The 15,319-nt window shown below is 33.1% G+C and overlaps 1 protein-coding gene across 2 annotated transcripts in view; it reads right to left on the reverse strand.

The window, feature by feature from the left end:
- Positions 1–15,319, reverse strand: part of Timp (Tissue inhibitor of metalloproteases) — a 207,081-nt gene that overhangs the window by 19,697 nt on the left and 172,065 nt on the right. For both annotated transcript variants that reach the window (XM_068364601.1, XM_068364600.1), the window contains exon 3: positions 2,834–2,916. In XM_068364601.1, coding sequence (XP_068220702.1) covers positions 2,834–2,916 — 83 coding nt within the window. The remainder of the gene's footprint in view (positions 1–2,833; positions 2,917–15,319) is intronic.

A 15,319-nucleotide genomic window follows, 5' to 3' on the forward strand; every position in this document is an offset into this window, starting at 1 on the left:
AATTAGAAAAAAAAATATATAAAAAATCAATTTATTAAATGCTGAAAGTATGAAGAAGCTAAGCATGCATATGAAATAACAGATACAGTAACATTCACATGTATAAGATACATAAAAGTTTTTAAATATTAATTTGACTATATAAAAGTGTATTCATTTGCTCTGCAAAATGTTAAATATGTTGATTTTTAGGACTGTGTTAAAGAGCAGGGTACTATAAAGATTCAAGGCAGCAAATTTCAGTAACGCATTGATTATTATTAAGAAAAAAGACAGAAACTTTTTTATTTGGAAATGTAAACACTAACTTCTAATTGCAATATACAAGATGAGAATATATGAATATAACTTTAATGGCACTGCAGCTGCATGGAGCAATTATACGAGAGCATATGTGATATTAAACATTAGGATTATAGATAATCTATTGGAAGAACAGTAAAGCAGTTAAATGAAAGGATAGGAACAAAGGACAGAGAAAGGGATAACTATAAGATTTCAAACACGAGGAAAAGGCAAAGACAGGATTTGGGGCAACTGGTAGTCATCAGGGATAGAGATGGAAATATACTGCATAGGGATGATGACATTAAGAGGAGATAGAGAGAATGTAATGAGCAACTATTGAATACCGAAAATGAGAAAGAGGAGCTGAGAAAAGCACAAAGGGTGGAGGGGACAGTGATGGAGATAGAGTACAGAAGTGAAGCGGGCATTGAGTAGAATGACCCATCAAGAGTTTCAAATTGAAATGGTTAAGATACTAGCTACAGAGGGGGAAGAATGGATGCTGGATTTATTGAGAGCAACAGGGGAAGAGGAAATAATGCCTAAAGACTTAAAGGAGAGTCTAATGGTATCTATATTTAAGCTTTAAGGTGACATCATGGAATGCAGTAACTACAGGGTAATTAAATTAATAGAACATGGTTTGAAAGTGTTAGAGAGGGTACTAGATGAGAGATTGTGAAGATTGGGAAACAGCAGTATGGATTCATGAGGGGGGAGAGGGACTGTGGATGCCATCTCTACAGTAAGGCAGTTGCAGGAAAAGATACAAGAGGGAAACCAGAAGCTCTTCTGTGCTTTTGTAGATTTAGTGAATGGTTATGACAGAATACCAAGAGAAGTGATGATTTGGTGCTTGAGGAATAAGAAAGTCCAGAAGTTGGTTAGAAAGGTAGAGATTATTTACAAGAGAACAAGGACAAAAGTAATAACAGCTATTGGAGAATCAGAAACATTTGAAGTTAGTGTTTGATTACATCTGGGGTCAGCATTAAGCCCGTTTTTATTTGTGTTGGTCTTGGATGTGTTAAGTGAAGGGATCAGAAAGGAAGAGATGTGGGAGTTGCTATTTAGAGATGATTTGGTGATTACTGGTGAAAATGAGGAAGAATTACAGAGAAGGATTGAAGAGTGGCAAGAGACTTTGAAAAAGGGTGGTTTCAGGGTGAACGTGGATAAGACTGAAGCCATGGGTAGCAGTAAGGAAGGTAGGGACAGGATAGCCATACATGAAAGTAGAAGAGCAGTTAAAAAAACAATTAGAACGATTTAGATACATGAGATCAACAAGAAATCAGGAGGGAGGATGTGAGGCTGAAGTTGAGAATAGGATAAAATCAGCATGAGGAGAGTGTGGGGGAGGTAGCTGGAGTAGTATGTGATAGGAAAAGGTAAAAGTCAAGATATATAGCACAGTAATAATACTAGTGTTAATGTATGGACCAGAAACTTTGGCTTAAGACGAAAAGAGGAAGCAAAGCTTGAAAGAACGAAGATGAGAATGCTAAGGTGAATTATGCAAATATCACTATTTGAAAGATTGGAAAATGATGACATAAGAAGAATGGCAGGTGTAGTAATACCGAGATGATAAGTGTCACGACTGAAATGGCATGGGCACGTGTTAAGGATGGATGGTGGGGAAGGAGTGAGGAGAGCTTGGGAGGAACCTGTTAGGGGGAGAAAATCAAGAGGGAGACAGAAAATTAGATAGCGAGATAAGGTGATGAATGATATGGAGAGAAGAGGTTTGGTGGAAGAGGATGCCTTTGATGGAAGGCATTGGAGAGGGCGCATCAGGAACCGACCCCTTACTTTAGGGATAACGGTGGGAAAGAAGAAGAGTATGGATAATATATTTCATAAATCAATGAAAGTGCGAGCAAGAAGTAGCACTTAAAAATGCATTTCATAGCATGTTTGCTTTACTTACTACAAAGCAGTAATACAGGGAATAATTTAAGTGTAAAGGAACCTATGTAGATTTAAGGATTAATTATCATATCATCATTTATGTTACTGATATTGCTGACAGAGGAATCGACTGTAAATGGAGTAAAAAGAGTATGATATTCTAACAATAGATTCCACCAGAATGGAAGGAATAAGGAAGGTTATACAAGTAACACTTGAGAAATTCTCATGGGATCAGAATCCTTTTTAGTAGTAGGTGGTGAGGTTGAGTATCTTTTCCTCATTGTACGATAAAAAATTATTCTTCAAAGTAGAGAAATTCAAAGTTTATTCAAAAGCGGTGTGAATTGTAGTAAAGGGAGATTAGTTTTGTTTAACCAACTGATGCTGATGAAAGACTATAAAAATATAAGTAACGAAGAACTAAGTTAGAGAACAACTAATTTGATATAGAGGTACTTCAAAAAAAAAAAAAAAAACAGTAAGGAGGATCACATAGTCTAGAAAAAAAAGAGTTAGGAATACAGTTCACTAAAGCTGGAATTGATTTTTCTATTGTACATGCTTTTTAACAAAACATTGTTGGAATGTGATTATAGTGCTCATCAACCATAAAGTTTAATCACTTTACCTTCAATATTCTCTTGACCTTGACCTTGTAGGCAGTGAGGCCATCTGGCGTGTGGGTTACTTTCCGTACACGAGCAAACACCACTGGAAAAGGAAGTAAAAGTTACACATTATAATAGAATAAATAATATTGACATTTACATACATAATATAAACAAATATAATGTAGAGAATATAAGAAAAATACATATTGCGTTACGTATCACTGGAATAATACGATATTCTATTTAACGAGGGAAATAAGTAAGTATAGAAATTTGGAGGAAGATTTAAATTTAAAGATAATTATTTCAACAGGAGAAAACTTTGGAATTGCAAATCTATTTGCTTACTAGACTCTACACACTTTATCATTAAAAGCTGTTATTATTCAAGTTACGTATTAATCACACTAGGGTTAAGTAAACTATCGCATTATTTTACCTAGTGTTTGTAGATAATTACTTTGTATGATGGAATGTTATAGTATTCAAGTGCAAAGAAGTTCCACTACATAAGTACGTGCAATACTCAATAAAACTCATATATACTGTATGTATATATGTGTATGTATGTATATATATATATATATATATATATATATATATATATATATATATATATATATATATATATACTATGCATGAATAATATTAATATCGCCTGTGTTTGTCGCCAACTAATATATAAGGATCCATTTTCCCCCGAAGTGACAGGCTGCAACAATTACCCAATTGGGGTGTTGTATTACCGTAGACTTTCCTACAATTAGTTTCATCTTTAATATACTATACACCCTAATATTTTTCAGATTTTATACCTTGCCCATCAAGATTGTCATATTCCGAATGCAATTAGAACGATGTTGGTAGATATATTTATGAGTGTTATGGAGTGCAGTATGCATACTTGTATATGTATTTTAGAAGAAAAAAAAACAATGGTGAAACTTACATTCAATTGTATAAGGTCAAAAGTTCTTAAAGAAATAAAAATAACAGATAGAATAATGGGTCCACTTAACATGAGTCTTATTCGAACCATGTAATCCTCTTTTTCATAAGACAAATTCATACTAATGGACTTACTGTGTTGCAATAGTTCTTATGGCATTAGTCAAAATACCTCAACGTGTTGATTCGGTTACGATACGATTGTATTCCATAAGCATCTTGTTGTTGTTATTATTATTATTATTATTATTATTAATTGCTAAGCTACAACCCTAGATGAAAAAGCAGGATGCTATAAGCCCAGGGGCCCCAACAGGGAAAATAGCCCAGTGAGGAAAAGACACAAGGAAAAATCAAATATTTTAAGAACAGTAACAACATTAAAATATTTCCTATATAAACTATAAATACTTTAACAAAACAAGAGGAAGAGAAATTAGACAGAATAGTGTGCCCGAGTGTACCCTCAAGCAAGAGAACTCTAACCCTAGACAGTGGAAGACCATGGTACGGAGGCTATGGCACTACTTTATGAGTTCAACTTTATAATCCAAAATTTAGTTATCGAGCCAAAGTGTAAACGTTTATCGATTTGTACTGGCTACATATTCGTTTCTATTTACATTACATCTACATATTCGATTGCCCTAATTACCATAGATAATTACTACATCAATGAATAATTTGAAATCGGAGACGTTTGTCTTCATTGTAATGAATGAAACGATATATTTTGAACCATTTAAAAGTGATGACGAATCAACTGGCACTGCAAAGTAAAAATCTACTGTGGTAAGGTAATCCCAGCTCAGTGGAAAGTGCTGTATAGCTCGGCATAGCTAAATTATTTGCGATAGAAAATGTGTTTTGCAGAGCCGAAGAAAGTAGAAGGTATGCGGGGAGCAGAGCCTTAAAGCGTAGTGAAAGTAAAGGGAATTCTGGCAGCTATCAAGATTGAAGCTTTGGCAGTGAGGTAAACGGATACTTTCAAACACAGAACTAATAAATCGTAGTATATACCTCAGAACCAAATGTTAATTTCTATTCTTACTCGTTTCTTATTTTTTTTTAAATAAGCGTGCAATACTAAATTTGTAGACCAAAACCGGAGAAAATAAAATAAAAAGGGAAACATGCTTAACTCTATTTTTTTCTTTACATCCAAAAGGCTAGATTTTCACATCACCTCTTGCAATTTAATCTCAGCTCAAATAGAGGAAATATTAAAAAAAGAAAAAGAAAATATAACGTGAAAAAAAAAATTAGTTGTCTTAAGTGAACTAAAGTTACGATTTTCTTACAGCTAAAATAAAAAGAAACTCGACATTTCCTTCCTGGAAATCTAAAATATCTTACGGCCAAACAATATTTATGACAAATCAACAATAACTTCCGGGAGAAGGACATTCCAAATTCAAACCATTGTTCTCTAGTGATGGGTATTGCCATAGCCTCTGTAACATGGACTTCCACTGTCTTGGGTTAGAATTATCTTGCTTGAGGGTACACTCGGCCACACTATTCTAGAGTATGTAATTTCTCTTCCTCTTGTTTTATTGAAATTTTTATAGGTTATATAAGGAATGTTTATTTTTATATTTTTACTGTCCTTAAAATATTTTATTTTTTCTTCCTCTTGTTTTTATTAAAATTTTTATAGGTTATATAAGGAATGTTTATTTTTATATTTTCACTGTTCTTAAAATATTTTATTTTTTCCTTGTTTCCTTTCCTCACTGGGATATTTTCCCTATTGGAGCCCCTGGGCTTATAGCATCCTGCTTTTCCAACTAGGATTGTAGACTAGCAAGTAATAATAAAAATAATAATAATAATAATAATAATAATAATAATAATAATAATAATAATAATAATTTCCTATGAATGTGCATGAGAACTTAAGTACTACGCTAATCTACACTGATGAAGTCTTATCAATGGAGTTGCTCTGAAGGAGTGGCACAGAGCAACAATGAGAGCAATTAAGCGTTCAAAGAATATGATGAAGGTTAATTATATAGACATGTTTATAAATTAGACTAATAAAGAACCAAGTGAAATTATTATAGGAAGAATTGCCTTGGCAAATCTTGATAACAAAAATAAACTGTTACTCTAATATTAGGCAATAATTTTTGGAGCTAGCATTGTAAGCCAGCTCTCTCTCTCTCTCTCTCTCTCTCTCTCTCTCTCTCTCTCTCTCTCTCTCTCTCTCTCTCTCTCTCTCTCTCTCTCTGTTCCAGGAACTATTTCTTTCTTTAAAAAGGAATATGAAACCACAAAATATTAGAACATGAATCTCAAGGATGGTTAAGAGTAAAAACAAACCGCCCCTAATTTTAAAATGGGCAAGCATTTCCCTTCCTGGCATTTATTGCAAAGGATCTTATGTATCAGGTAAATGATTAGCATAATGGAACATGTTGAATGACTGGACGATTGACTGTACTGATACTGCGGCTTAGCAAGAAGAAAAAAATAAGGAATCGAAGAAACTATATTCAGTATCTAAATGGGAATCTTGGTTAATATCATGAGAAAAAACAATGGAGGAATTTTCAGAGGCAACCATGAGACGAAAAACTCGTCTACTGGTTATCATGAACATCAATCAAATATATCGAATATTGACATGTTTAATAATAATAATGCATTGTTAGAGCATATGCCATATACAAATAAGGAAAGTTGTTTAAATTGAGAAACTGTTTACAGTTAAACTTTGAAATCCAGTAACACATACACAATTTAGTTCACAGTTATAAGTACCGTTTTAAGAAATTTAAGATATTACAAAATATCAATACATTGGCGTCCAGAAGTTACTTTAACGTAATTATTATCATACACATATGCATAAATACACCAATTCACATATACACATACATACTGTACTTAATCACCCAAAATATTCTAAACTCCACTATTCTATAAGTACAATATTTGCATAGGTCAATCTGAGGATTTAGACATAAATGAACTATACATTGTTCAACATTTTAATAAAGGAATGCGAGCTTATAGCTCTGGAGGGTGTTCATAAGCTTATTCGAGGTCTTCACTCCAAGAAAGGCAAACAAGAGTGATGCACCATTGTCCTGTGGAACTCCCATTACTTGTTTCATGATATTGAAACTCAACCATGAAATTTCGTAGTCTTGTATAATATGATCAAAGTAATGAACAGTACATAAAGTAATAGAAAGATTTGAAAATTACCCATCTTACATCCTCATATGAATTATCTTGTCAAAGAATTCCATTTGTAACACTATTTTCTTTCCTTTACCATATCTTGATCATCCCCAGAAATTATGGAATTGTTTGACCTACCTGTCCGGATTTTCATTACCCAGATACACATATGGACAGATATTCCACTTCACAGTTCTCGGTATTAGGGTGTTATGCGTGGACACCGTTTTTGGAGTGCTGAGCTAAAATATTTTCGTATCATCAATAGCAAAAATAGGTTTAAGTGATAAAAAATCTCCTGCTTCATCCTAACAATTCTGTTTAACAAACGAATTTCACAGATCCATTATTGTCCACACCAAAACAATTATATATATATATATATATATATATATATATATATATATATATATATATATATATATATATATATATATATATATATATATATACATATATATATATATCCATCCATTGAAGGCGATGGCATTAATGTGTTTCCGCGGGAATCTTCATATTTCCTCAGCTTCTGCAATTTTTAGAATAAGCCTTTGGTTTAATGAACGATGGTTATTCCTTTTCTTCATGCTTTATCAACTACAGCACTGTTCCGACAAAACTTTGTCTTTATTAAGAGATTGCTAATTTGCATAAGTTTATAATTCATTTTATACATCAGCTTCTACAAATATTACGATCAATTATGAACTACCGATGAAGGGACATCCCAGGTATCCTAACCAGAATAATCATCAGTATTTCTGTCTGGGTTGACTATTGCAGAATCTGGGCTCAAAATAAACCACTGAAAGAGCGTAGCATAGAGAGAAACTGTGTCCCAAAACACACACACACACATATATATATATGTGTATATATATATATATATATATATATATATATATATATATATATATATATATATATATATATGTGTGTGTGTGTGTGTGTGTGTGTGTGTGTGTGTATTGTTTGTGTATGTGTTTGCAAACACAATAAGAAAAACTGGATCGGCTGGAGGTATGTGCCTCCCACATATATCCATCAGCATCCTTATTTGAGACTGGAGAAAAACACATTTGCCCCGCAGAAGAAAAAGTGGCAAGTTCGCCTTAGTAAACGAATCACCTTGAATGGCTATCCCTTATAAATATCGCAAAATGATGACAAACGACTTGTCCGGTGTATCGGTAAATCAAGCGTTTTGAGAACGGGGTATTAAGAAAGTTGCCATTTACTCCTTATTGATATCGGTGATACGTCTTTCGTGAGACGCAAAGAGAGAGAGAAAAAGAAAATTTCAATCTATTTCTTAACACCAGCAGTGTTCTCTCAAACACGAGAGAGAGAGAGAGAGAGAGAGAGAGAGAGAGAGAGAGAGAGAGAGAGAGAGAGAGAGAAATCATTCCAATGTTTTCTTTAATGTTAGAAATAGAGATTTTATTGCATTTACTGACACTAGCACAGAAAAAGAAGTTATTTATTGACACTAACAAAGAAAAATAAAGTTATTTATTGACACTAGCACAGAAAAAGAAGTTATTTATTGACTAGCAAAGAAAATTAAAATTATTTATCGACAATAACAAAGAAAAAAGAATCTATTTCCCATTGATGACGGCATAAGAAGAAAATGCAAATACTTCGGGATGGCGCTGCAACTAAAGGTGTTGATCCTTTTTTTTTTTACCCGAGTAATTTAGACACTACCTTAGCGCACGCTGGTGCTATCTGAAAACCCACAACCAAAATAATCCTCAGTTCTTCGATCACGCGAAAGATTTTTCGCATTCTATCTTTTTCCCTGACACTTTTATTAGCGCGACCTCATGCGTTAAGGCAGACATCTCAATTAGGCTTTCGGGCCCAACAGCATTTCGGTTATCAGGAAGATCGGGACGATTGCTTGAGAAATTTAAAGAATTATGAATTAAGCATGAATAGCAAAATTTAAATAAATAATGAATAAATTCGTTAAAAAGATTATATTTTAAATTTTTGCACATAAGTATAGAAAAAGAAATTGGTTTGCGATAGTCTGCGTACTTTTGCAATTGCATTTTACTTAAGTAGTTTTTAATGTTGCATGCGAGAACTGTCAGATTTAAAGATGGCAGATAGAGGCTAAGACATCCTTGTTTTCTAAGAGGCCCCTAAAGGTGTTTCCTTTACAGGAAGCAGAGGTAAACTACTTTTACCCCATGGTCTGAATTATTTGAGAAAAAATTAAATTACTGACAAATATTAAAAAAGGCATAATGATGATAAGACCCAAACAAAAACTTTCCTACATTAACAGCTTGGTAAAAAAAAATTTCCTATTAATACTTCCATCATTCAAGCAGTACTTGCAAAATTGAATGGTGCAGTGTCCGATCACCGTTTTCAGGAAACTCGTAAAGGCAAGGCAGGCTGAAGCCTGGAGTTGAAAGTATAATATTTTGACACTGTCATAGGCCTGCCTTGCGCATTATTATTATTATTATTATTATTATTATTATTATTATTATTATTATTATTATTATTATTATTACTTGCTAAGCTACAACCCTAGTAGGAAAAGCAGGATGCTATGAACCCAAGGGCTCCAACAAGGAAAATAGCCCAGTGAGGAAAGCAAATAAGGAAAAATAGAATATTGAAAGAATAGTAACAATATCAAAATAAACATATCCCATATAAACTATAAAAACTTTTAAATACAATAAGAATAGAAAGAAGATAGAATAAGCGATTCTAAAGATTTTTATTAGTTTAAGGTTTATTTTTATGTGGCCGCAATATGCGTTGTCTGAATAAAACATATTTACAAGATTTACACCACGTGCTGGTCCCGCCTTAAATGTGGTAAGCCATTTGAATATTAATTTCTGCATTGGTGCAGTGAAATGTTTTGGCATTATCATAGAAATTCTAAGATTTTCTTCCTCCTGAAAGCTATGGACAGTTCTCAAATCCTTTTTACGTCAGTCGAAAATACCCAAAGGTTCGTTAGACAATAAGTGGGAGAAAAAAAATCACAAAAAACAACACGTAAGTGATATTGCTATCATCACTTGAGGTCCTCATTCACACGTACACTTGTGTTAATGCGAACGTTGACACCAGACTTGACGCTAACAATGCCATATGTGGATAAGATCAGGGTGAGGGGTAGATGAAGATGGTTTGGGCATGCTCTTCGCACTTTTGACTGAGCTCCGCAAGGCACTAGAAGAGTTAGAAGACCCAGGCCTACATGGTTGAGGACTATGAAGCCTGAAGTAAATGATGAATGACGAAGTATTGATTTAAAAGCTCAAGATAGAAATGACTGGCGAAATCTAACAGAGGCCCTTTGCGTCAATAAGCGTAGGAGGATATATTTATATATATATATATATATATATATATATATATAATTATTATACTGTTTTCATTCATAGGGGTGATTCCAGAAAAAAAAGATACGCATTCATATTTCTACTGCAAAATCATGGAAATTTTACTATTTAGGGGAAATATAATCTCTCTCTCTCTCTCTCTCTCTCTCTCTCTCTCTCTCTCTCTCTCTCTCGGAAAGCCTAATACTACGTAGCAAAATTAATTTTAATATAATTGTTATCAATAACAAGTTGATAAATAAGTCGAGGTAAACAAGAGGCAGATATATATAAATAGAAATATGAATTGTAAAAGCCGTCTATGAGCATATGTTTCTTTATCTTCACAGGGCTTTATCCTTACTTATCAGTGAAGTAAATTAGAATATGGCACTGACAAGTAAATAGGACCTTTTTTTACGGAATGAAAATATGAATCTTACAATATAGAATATAATACGCATGATACTTAGAATTTATAATCTCCACTATCAGTAAATTAGTCTTAGATTGAGTGTTGTAGTGCGCTCATTCATCGAAGGCAGCTTTTGAAGCCAAAATATTGTAATACAACTATCGTTAATAATACAATATTTCATTTTTAGCTGGCTTTCTTATTCCTTTTTTTCTGATTCTCACAGTTAATGAGTCATATTCTCGTTAAACACCTGTGCGACTATTTAAATTTTAAAGCTTATTGAAACAATATTGCAGTTGAAATTTAATTACTATCATTATTGAGAGAGAGAGAGAGAGAGAGAGAGAGAGAGAGAGAGAGAGAGAGAGAGAGAGAGAGAGAGAGAGAGAGAGAGAGAATAATTTTAACATGCATACCATACAACAAACTAGTTTTACAATCTATTATCACTACTTCCCACAGAACCTCTGGCGCGCGCGCGCGCGCGCGCGCGCGCGAGAGAGAGAGAGAGAGAGAGAGAGAGAGAGAGAGAGAGAGAGAGAGAATTTCAAAAATATCACACGATGAAAACCTAAACAAAGCTGTTCCCCGATATACAAATCGTTGGTTATGATAATTATACTCTGAAATCCGTCGCACAAAATCCGTTGCATAAAAAATCAATTAAGAAGCTTTAAAACCCTAACTTAACGATCATAACCAGCAAGGATATACCTGCTCTAGAAAATCTTCGGTAAATAGAGAGATTTCTTCCGAGTCCAACTTGTTAACATTCTCTCAAGGTGTTTAGTCTTGTGAGCTGTAGGTTTACCAACACATAATCTGGTATTACCCAGGACTACGCCTAAGACAATACCATTTGCTACTAAGGGAACGACTTTACCTTATACAATAGATATACAGTATAAGGAAACGGCTTCATTTGAAATATATTAATGATTGTGAGGGGATTTTTACAGCAGTGTTTTAAAACGAATAAAAAAGTCTATATTTCAATTCAATTCCTTTTAATTCAATTTTCGCTTTGACTTTTTTTTTCCTTAAGCAACAATGAATATGTGATTATTTATTTTCTATGAGAATTTCGCCAGGATGTCCAAAACTGTATTTTACAATCATAGGTGAAAACAAACAAACAAACGCACCTATTTTAGTTGAAATGAGTGAAGATTGTTTATTGAGTTTATAATATTATTCCACTCATAAAAAATACCGATTAGAATCATAGAACGAACTGAAGGTTGGTTGTTGATTGAGTCACACGAATATCAAGTCTTTCTAAATTTAATAGAAAAACCCCGATGAATTGGATAACAAGATTCCTGTGTAATATTCAAACGTAAACAAAATCCCCTGTTAGTATAAATTTGTGATGTTGAGCACACTAACATTATACCACCCAGGGAGATGAGCAATTAGTCAGGTAACGCTCTAATAATAATGATAATAATACTTTTAATTACTGTACGTTCTAAAAAACGGATATCTGGCCTACCCTATGGACATACAATACAATAAATTGTCTTGCAGAGAATACATCTTAAAAATTATCATCGACAGTCTTAGGTAACTCATTTATTTCTGAAAATTCATGCAACGTTCCTTAAAACCCACGGAATTTTATGAAATTCCCCCCTCACGTAAACTAGGCAAATGTATCAACATAAATCCTTTCCCCACTTCTCTGTCTTGTATACACATTCCCACTATCTCTCCTCCTCCATAAACTATGAACACTTCATCTCCTCCTCTTGTATACAGTTTGAACGAGCTCTCTTTAGGCCCTGTCTTTCTGAGAGAGAGAGAGAGAGAGAGAGAGAGAGAGAGAGAGAGAAGAGAGAGAGAGAGAGAGTCCTACGTTCACATTACATTCGGCGGACTCTGTCTTGAATATGTCGAGGAATCCGATGGCAGATCAAGAACCTATAAACAAAGAGAGCAACTAACGTCTAGATTTAATCTATAGAATTTTTCCCGGTTTGTTCAGATATCTCAAAAATCTGGGAGATATTTTGGTGTTCTTCACCTGAGAGATAGAAAATAGTATTAGGGAAGTAAAGAGACATATCTTTTTCTAAGCTGAAGGTTTGCTTGTGCCTCTGGTGGATAACTTGTAAAATTTCAAAAATACAACATCGGCGGATTTTCATGAAAGGTTTGGGACAATCTCAGATTTTTTAGGTAATATGGATAAGAGTCTATTCTAAATATATTATAAATGTCTCCCATACTTCCATAATAATCAATACTGCTCTTAAATTAAAAATGAAAACTTTTTTTACCCGAAATAACCTACAACTTAGATTTGGTGGTCGCTGGATGATGGTGTAAATTTGTGCTTTAATATTAATGTATAATTATAATTATTCCACTACTAAAGTGAATTATATATTGTAACCGTTAATATCTCTCATCTTCCGATGCCAACTATTTTGAAGAAATTGCTTTTAAATCAGCAATTCAATGGGATCATGGAGGAAGGAAGGAACCAAAACACCAACTATGAACCATGTACTGTACAGCATGCTACTTTAACACCTACCCGTTCGCCCTCAGAAAACACACACACATTATATATATATATATATATATATATATATATATATATATATATATATATATATATATATATATATATATATATATATATATATATATATACATTTACACAACACACCACACACACACTACCATCCCGTAAAAAACGAACAAATTTCTCTTATTATTAATGAAATTATTTTACCGTCAACGAATCACAAGATTCTAACTTGGCCAGAAGTTAGATTATGATGCATGTTTCAGTAGCACAAACTAACAAGACCCGTTTTCCCCCTCTTTACTAAGATAATATTGAAAACTTAACGCAATACGACCATGATGCTGGAAAGGAAGTTTGGAGAAAAGAAAACTGTCACATAATTTTACTATCTTATATCTTGAATATATATTCTCGAGTTCTAGAAAGTGCGGCCGTATGAGTAAATTTTATAGCCTATTTTTACATTTTATCATCAGTTTAGTAGTACAATAAACGAATGATGAAGTAGTGCTACAGTAGTATAGCTTTACTATAAAAATATACTAATAACCAACGATTCCTTCAATGGTTCTATTGTAAAAATTGTACCAATAAATTTTACCAAAGGCTAAACCTTAGTATTTTTAAGTTAGATGGCATTAAATTGTATTTAGGCTAACGTTCCTGAACAATTTCTTTACGTAATAGATAGTTCAGGTTCAGGTTCAGGTTCCGGGGTGAGGCATAGCCTTTACAACGGCGCCTCTAACGCTTATCTTCTTGTACTGTTTTGTCTTTTCTTCCACATTATGTTTAATACTTCTTTTTTATTTTCTATATATTTGTTTCACTAAATAAAAATAATCCCACTATTTTCTTTGGGTCTTCCTCGTATGGTTGTTGTAGCTCAATTACTTTATTCCATTCTTTTCTATATTCCCTGGCAAAATAACAAAAAATGTATCAAATCTTCCTCCTCATTTTCACAAAATTTACAGTTTACATTCCCTCCATTGTGTCTATTTACAATATTTAGTTTTAACATATTAGTTCTTGCTCTAAAAAATATCACTGAAGCAAATGTATTGTCATAAATTAACTCTTCTTTAATTTCTTTCTTCCACGTTCTATATATTTCTAGGCTCACTTTACTTTCTATTTCTTCTTTCCACTTTTCAGTATCCCACTTTCTGGTTTCCGTTTTTATTTCTGCCTTGTTCATTCTTCTTATTTGTCTTATACCTAAACTTAAATCTTCCAAATACTTTGCAGGTTGTTTCCCACCATCTTCCTTCTTTTTCTTGAATATCCTGGATAATTATTTTCAGTATTTCCTTCTTTCCATTCAGGGTACGATTTAAGTACTGCAGCTTCCCCATCCATCACCCTTGTTTTCATAGAAGATGCACCTATCTCCCCTCTTAGAGCAGTATTAGCTGTGCTTTTAGTGGCACCTAAAATCTTCCTATATACCCCATTCTCTATTCTTTGTAGTTTCTCTATTTCAGTGTCTGTTAGGTTTATAACATTTGTTCCATACAAAATAGATGGTAAAGCAATGCTTTTCCAGAACGTTTTTCCTATCATCACTTTATTGCAACTTTTCTCTATAACTGTATATGTTAGATTAGCTAATTTTTGTGCCTTTTCTATCATTACCCTTTTCTGAGTTTTAAATATATTCCTACTATTGTCTAGCTTTATTCCTAAGTATGTCAAACTTTCTACTACTTTGATTCCCTCTATGTTATCTGGCTTTTCTTTCATATTGTAAATCATAATATTACTCTTCTCTTTATTAATTTTCCAACCCACATTTTTTACTAGTTTCTACTAATATCTGAATGTTACGCTTTGCATTATGAATATCCTGTGCAATTATTAAGGCATCATCTGCAAAAAAATAATGATTCTATCTTTATTAACTGATTTCCGAAACCGTTTCCCTTCCTCTTCTATTTTCTTCATGATAATATTGAATAGTATTGAATATGTTACTTGACAAAATGCAAATTTTAGTATTAAATATATCACTTAATTAAATCCACATTTGTTCGCTACT

This window comes from Palaemon carinicauda, chromosome 41 (genome assembly GCF_036898095.1).
Source record: "Palaemon carinicauda isolate YSFRI2023 chromosome 41, ASM3689809v2, whole genome shotgun sequence".
NCBI lineage: Eukaryota > Metazoa > Arthropoda > Malacostraca > Decapoda > Palaemonidae > Palaemon > Palaemon carinicauda.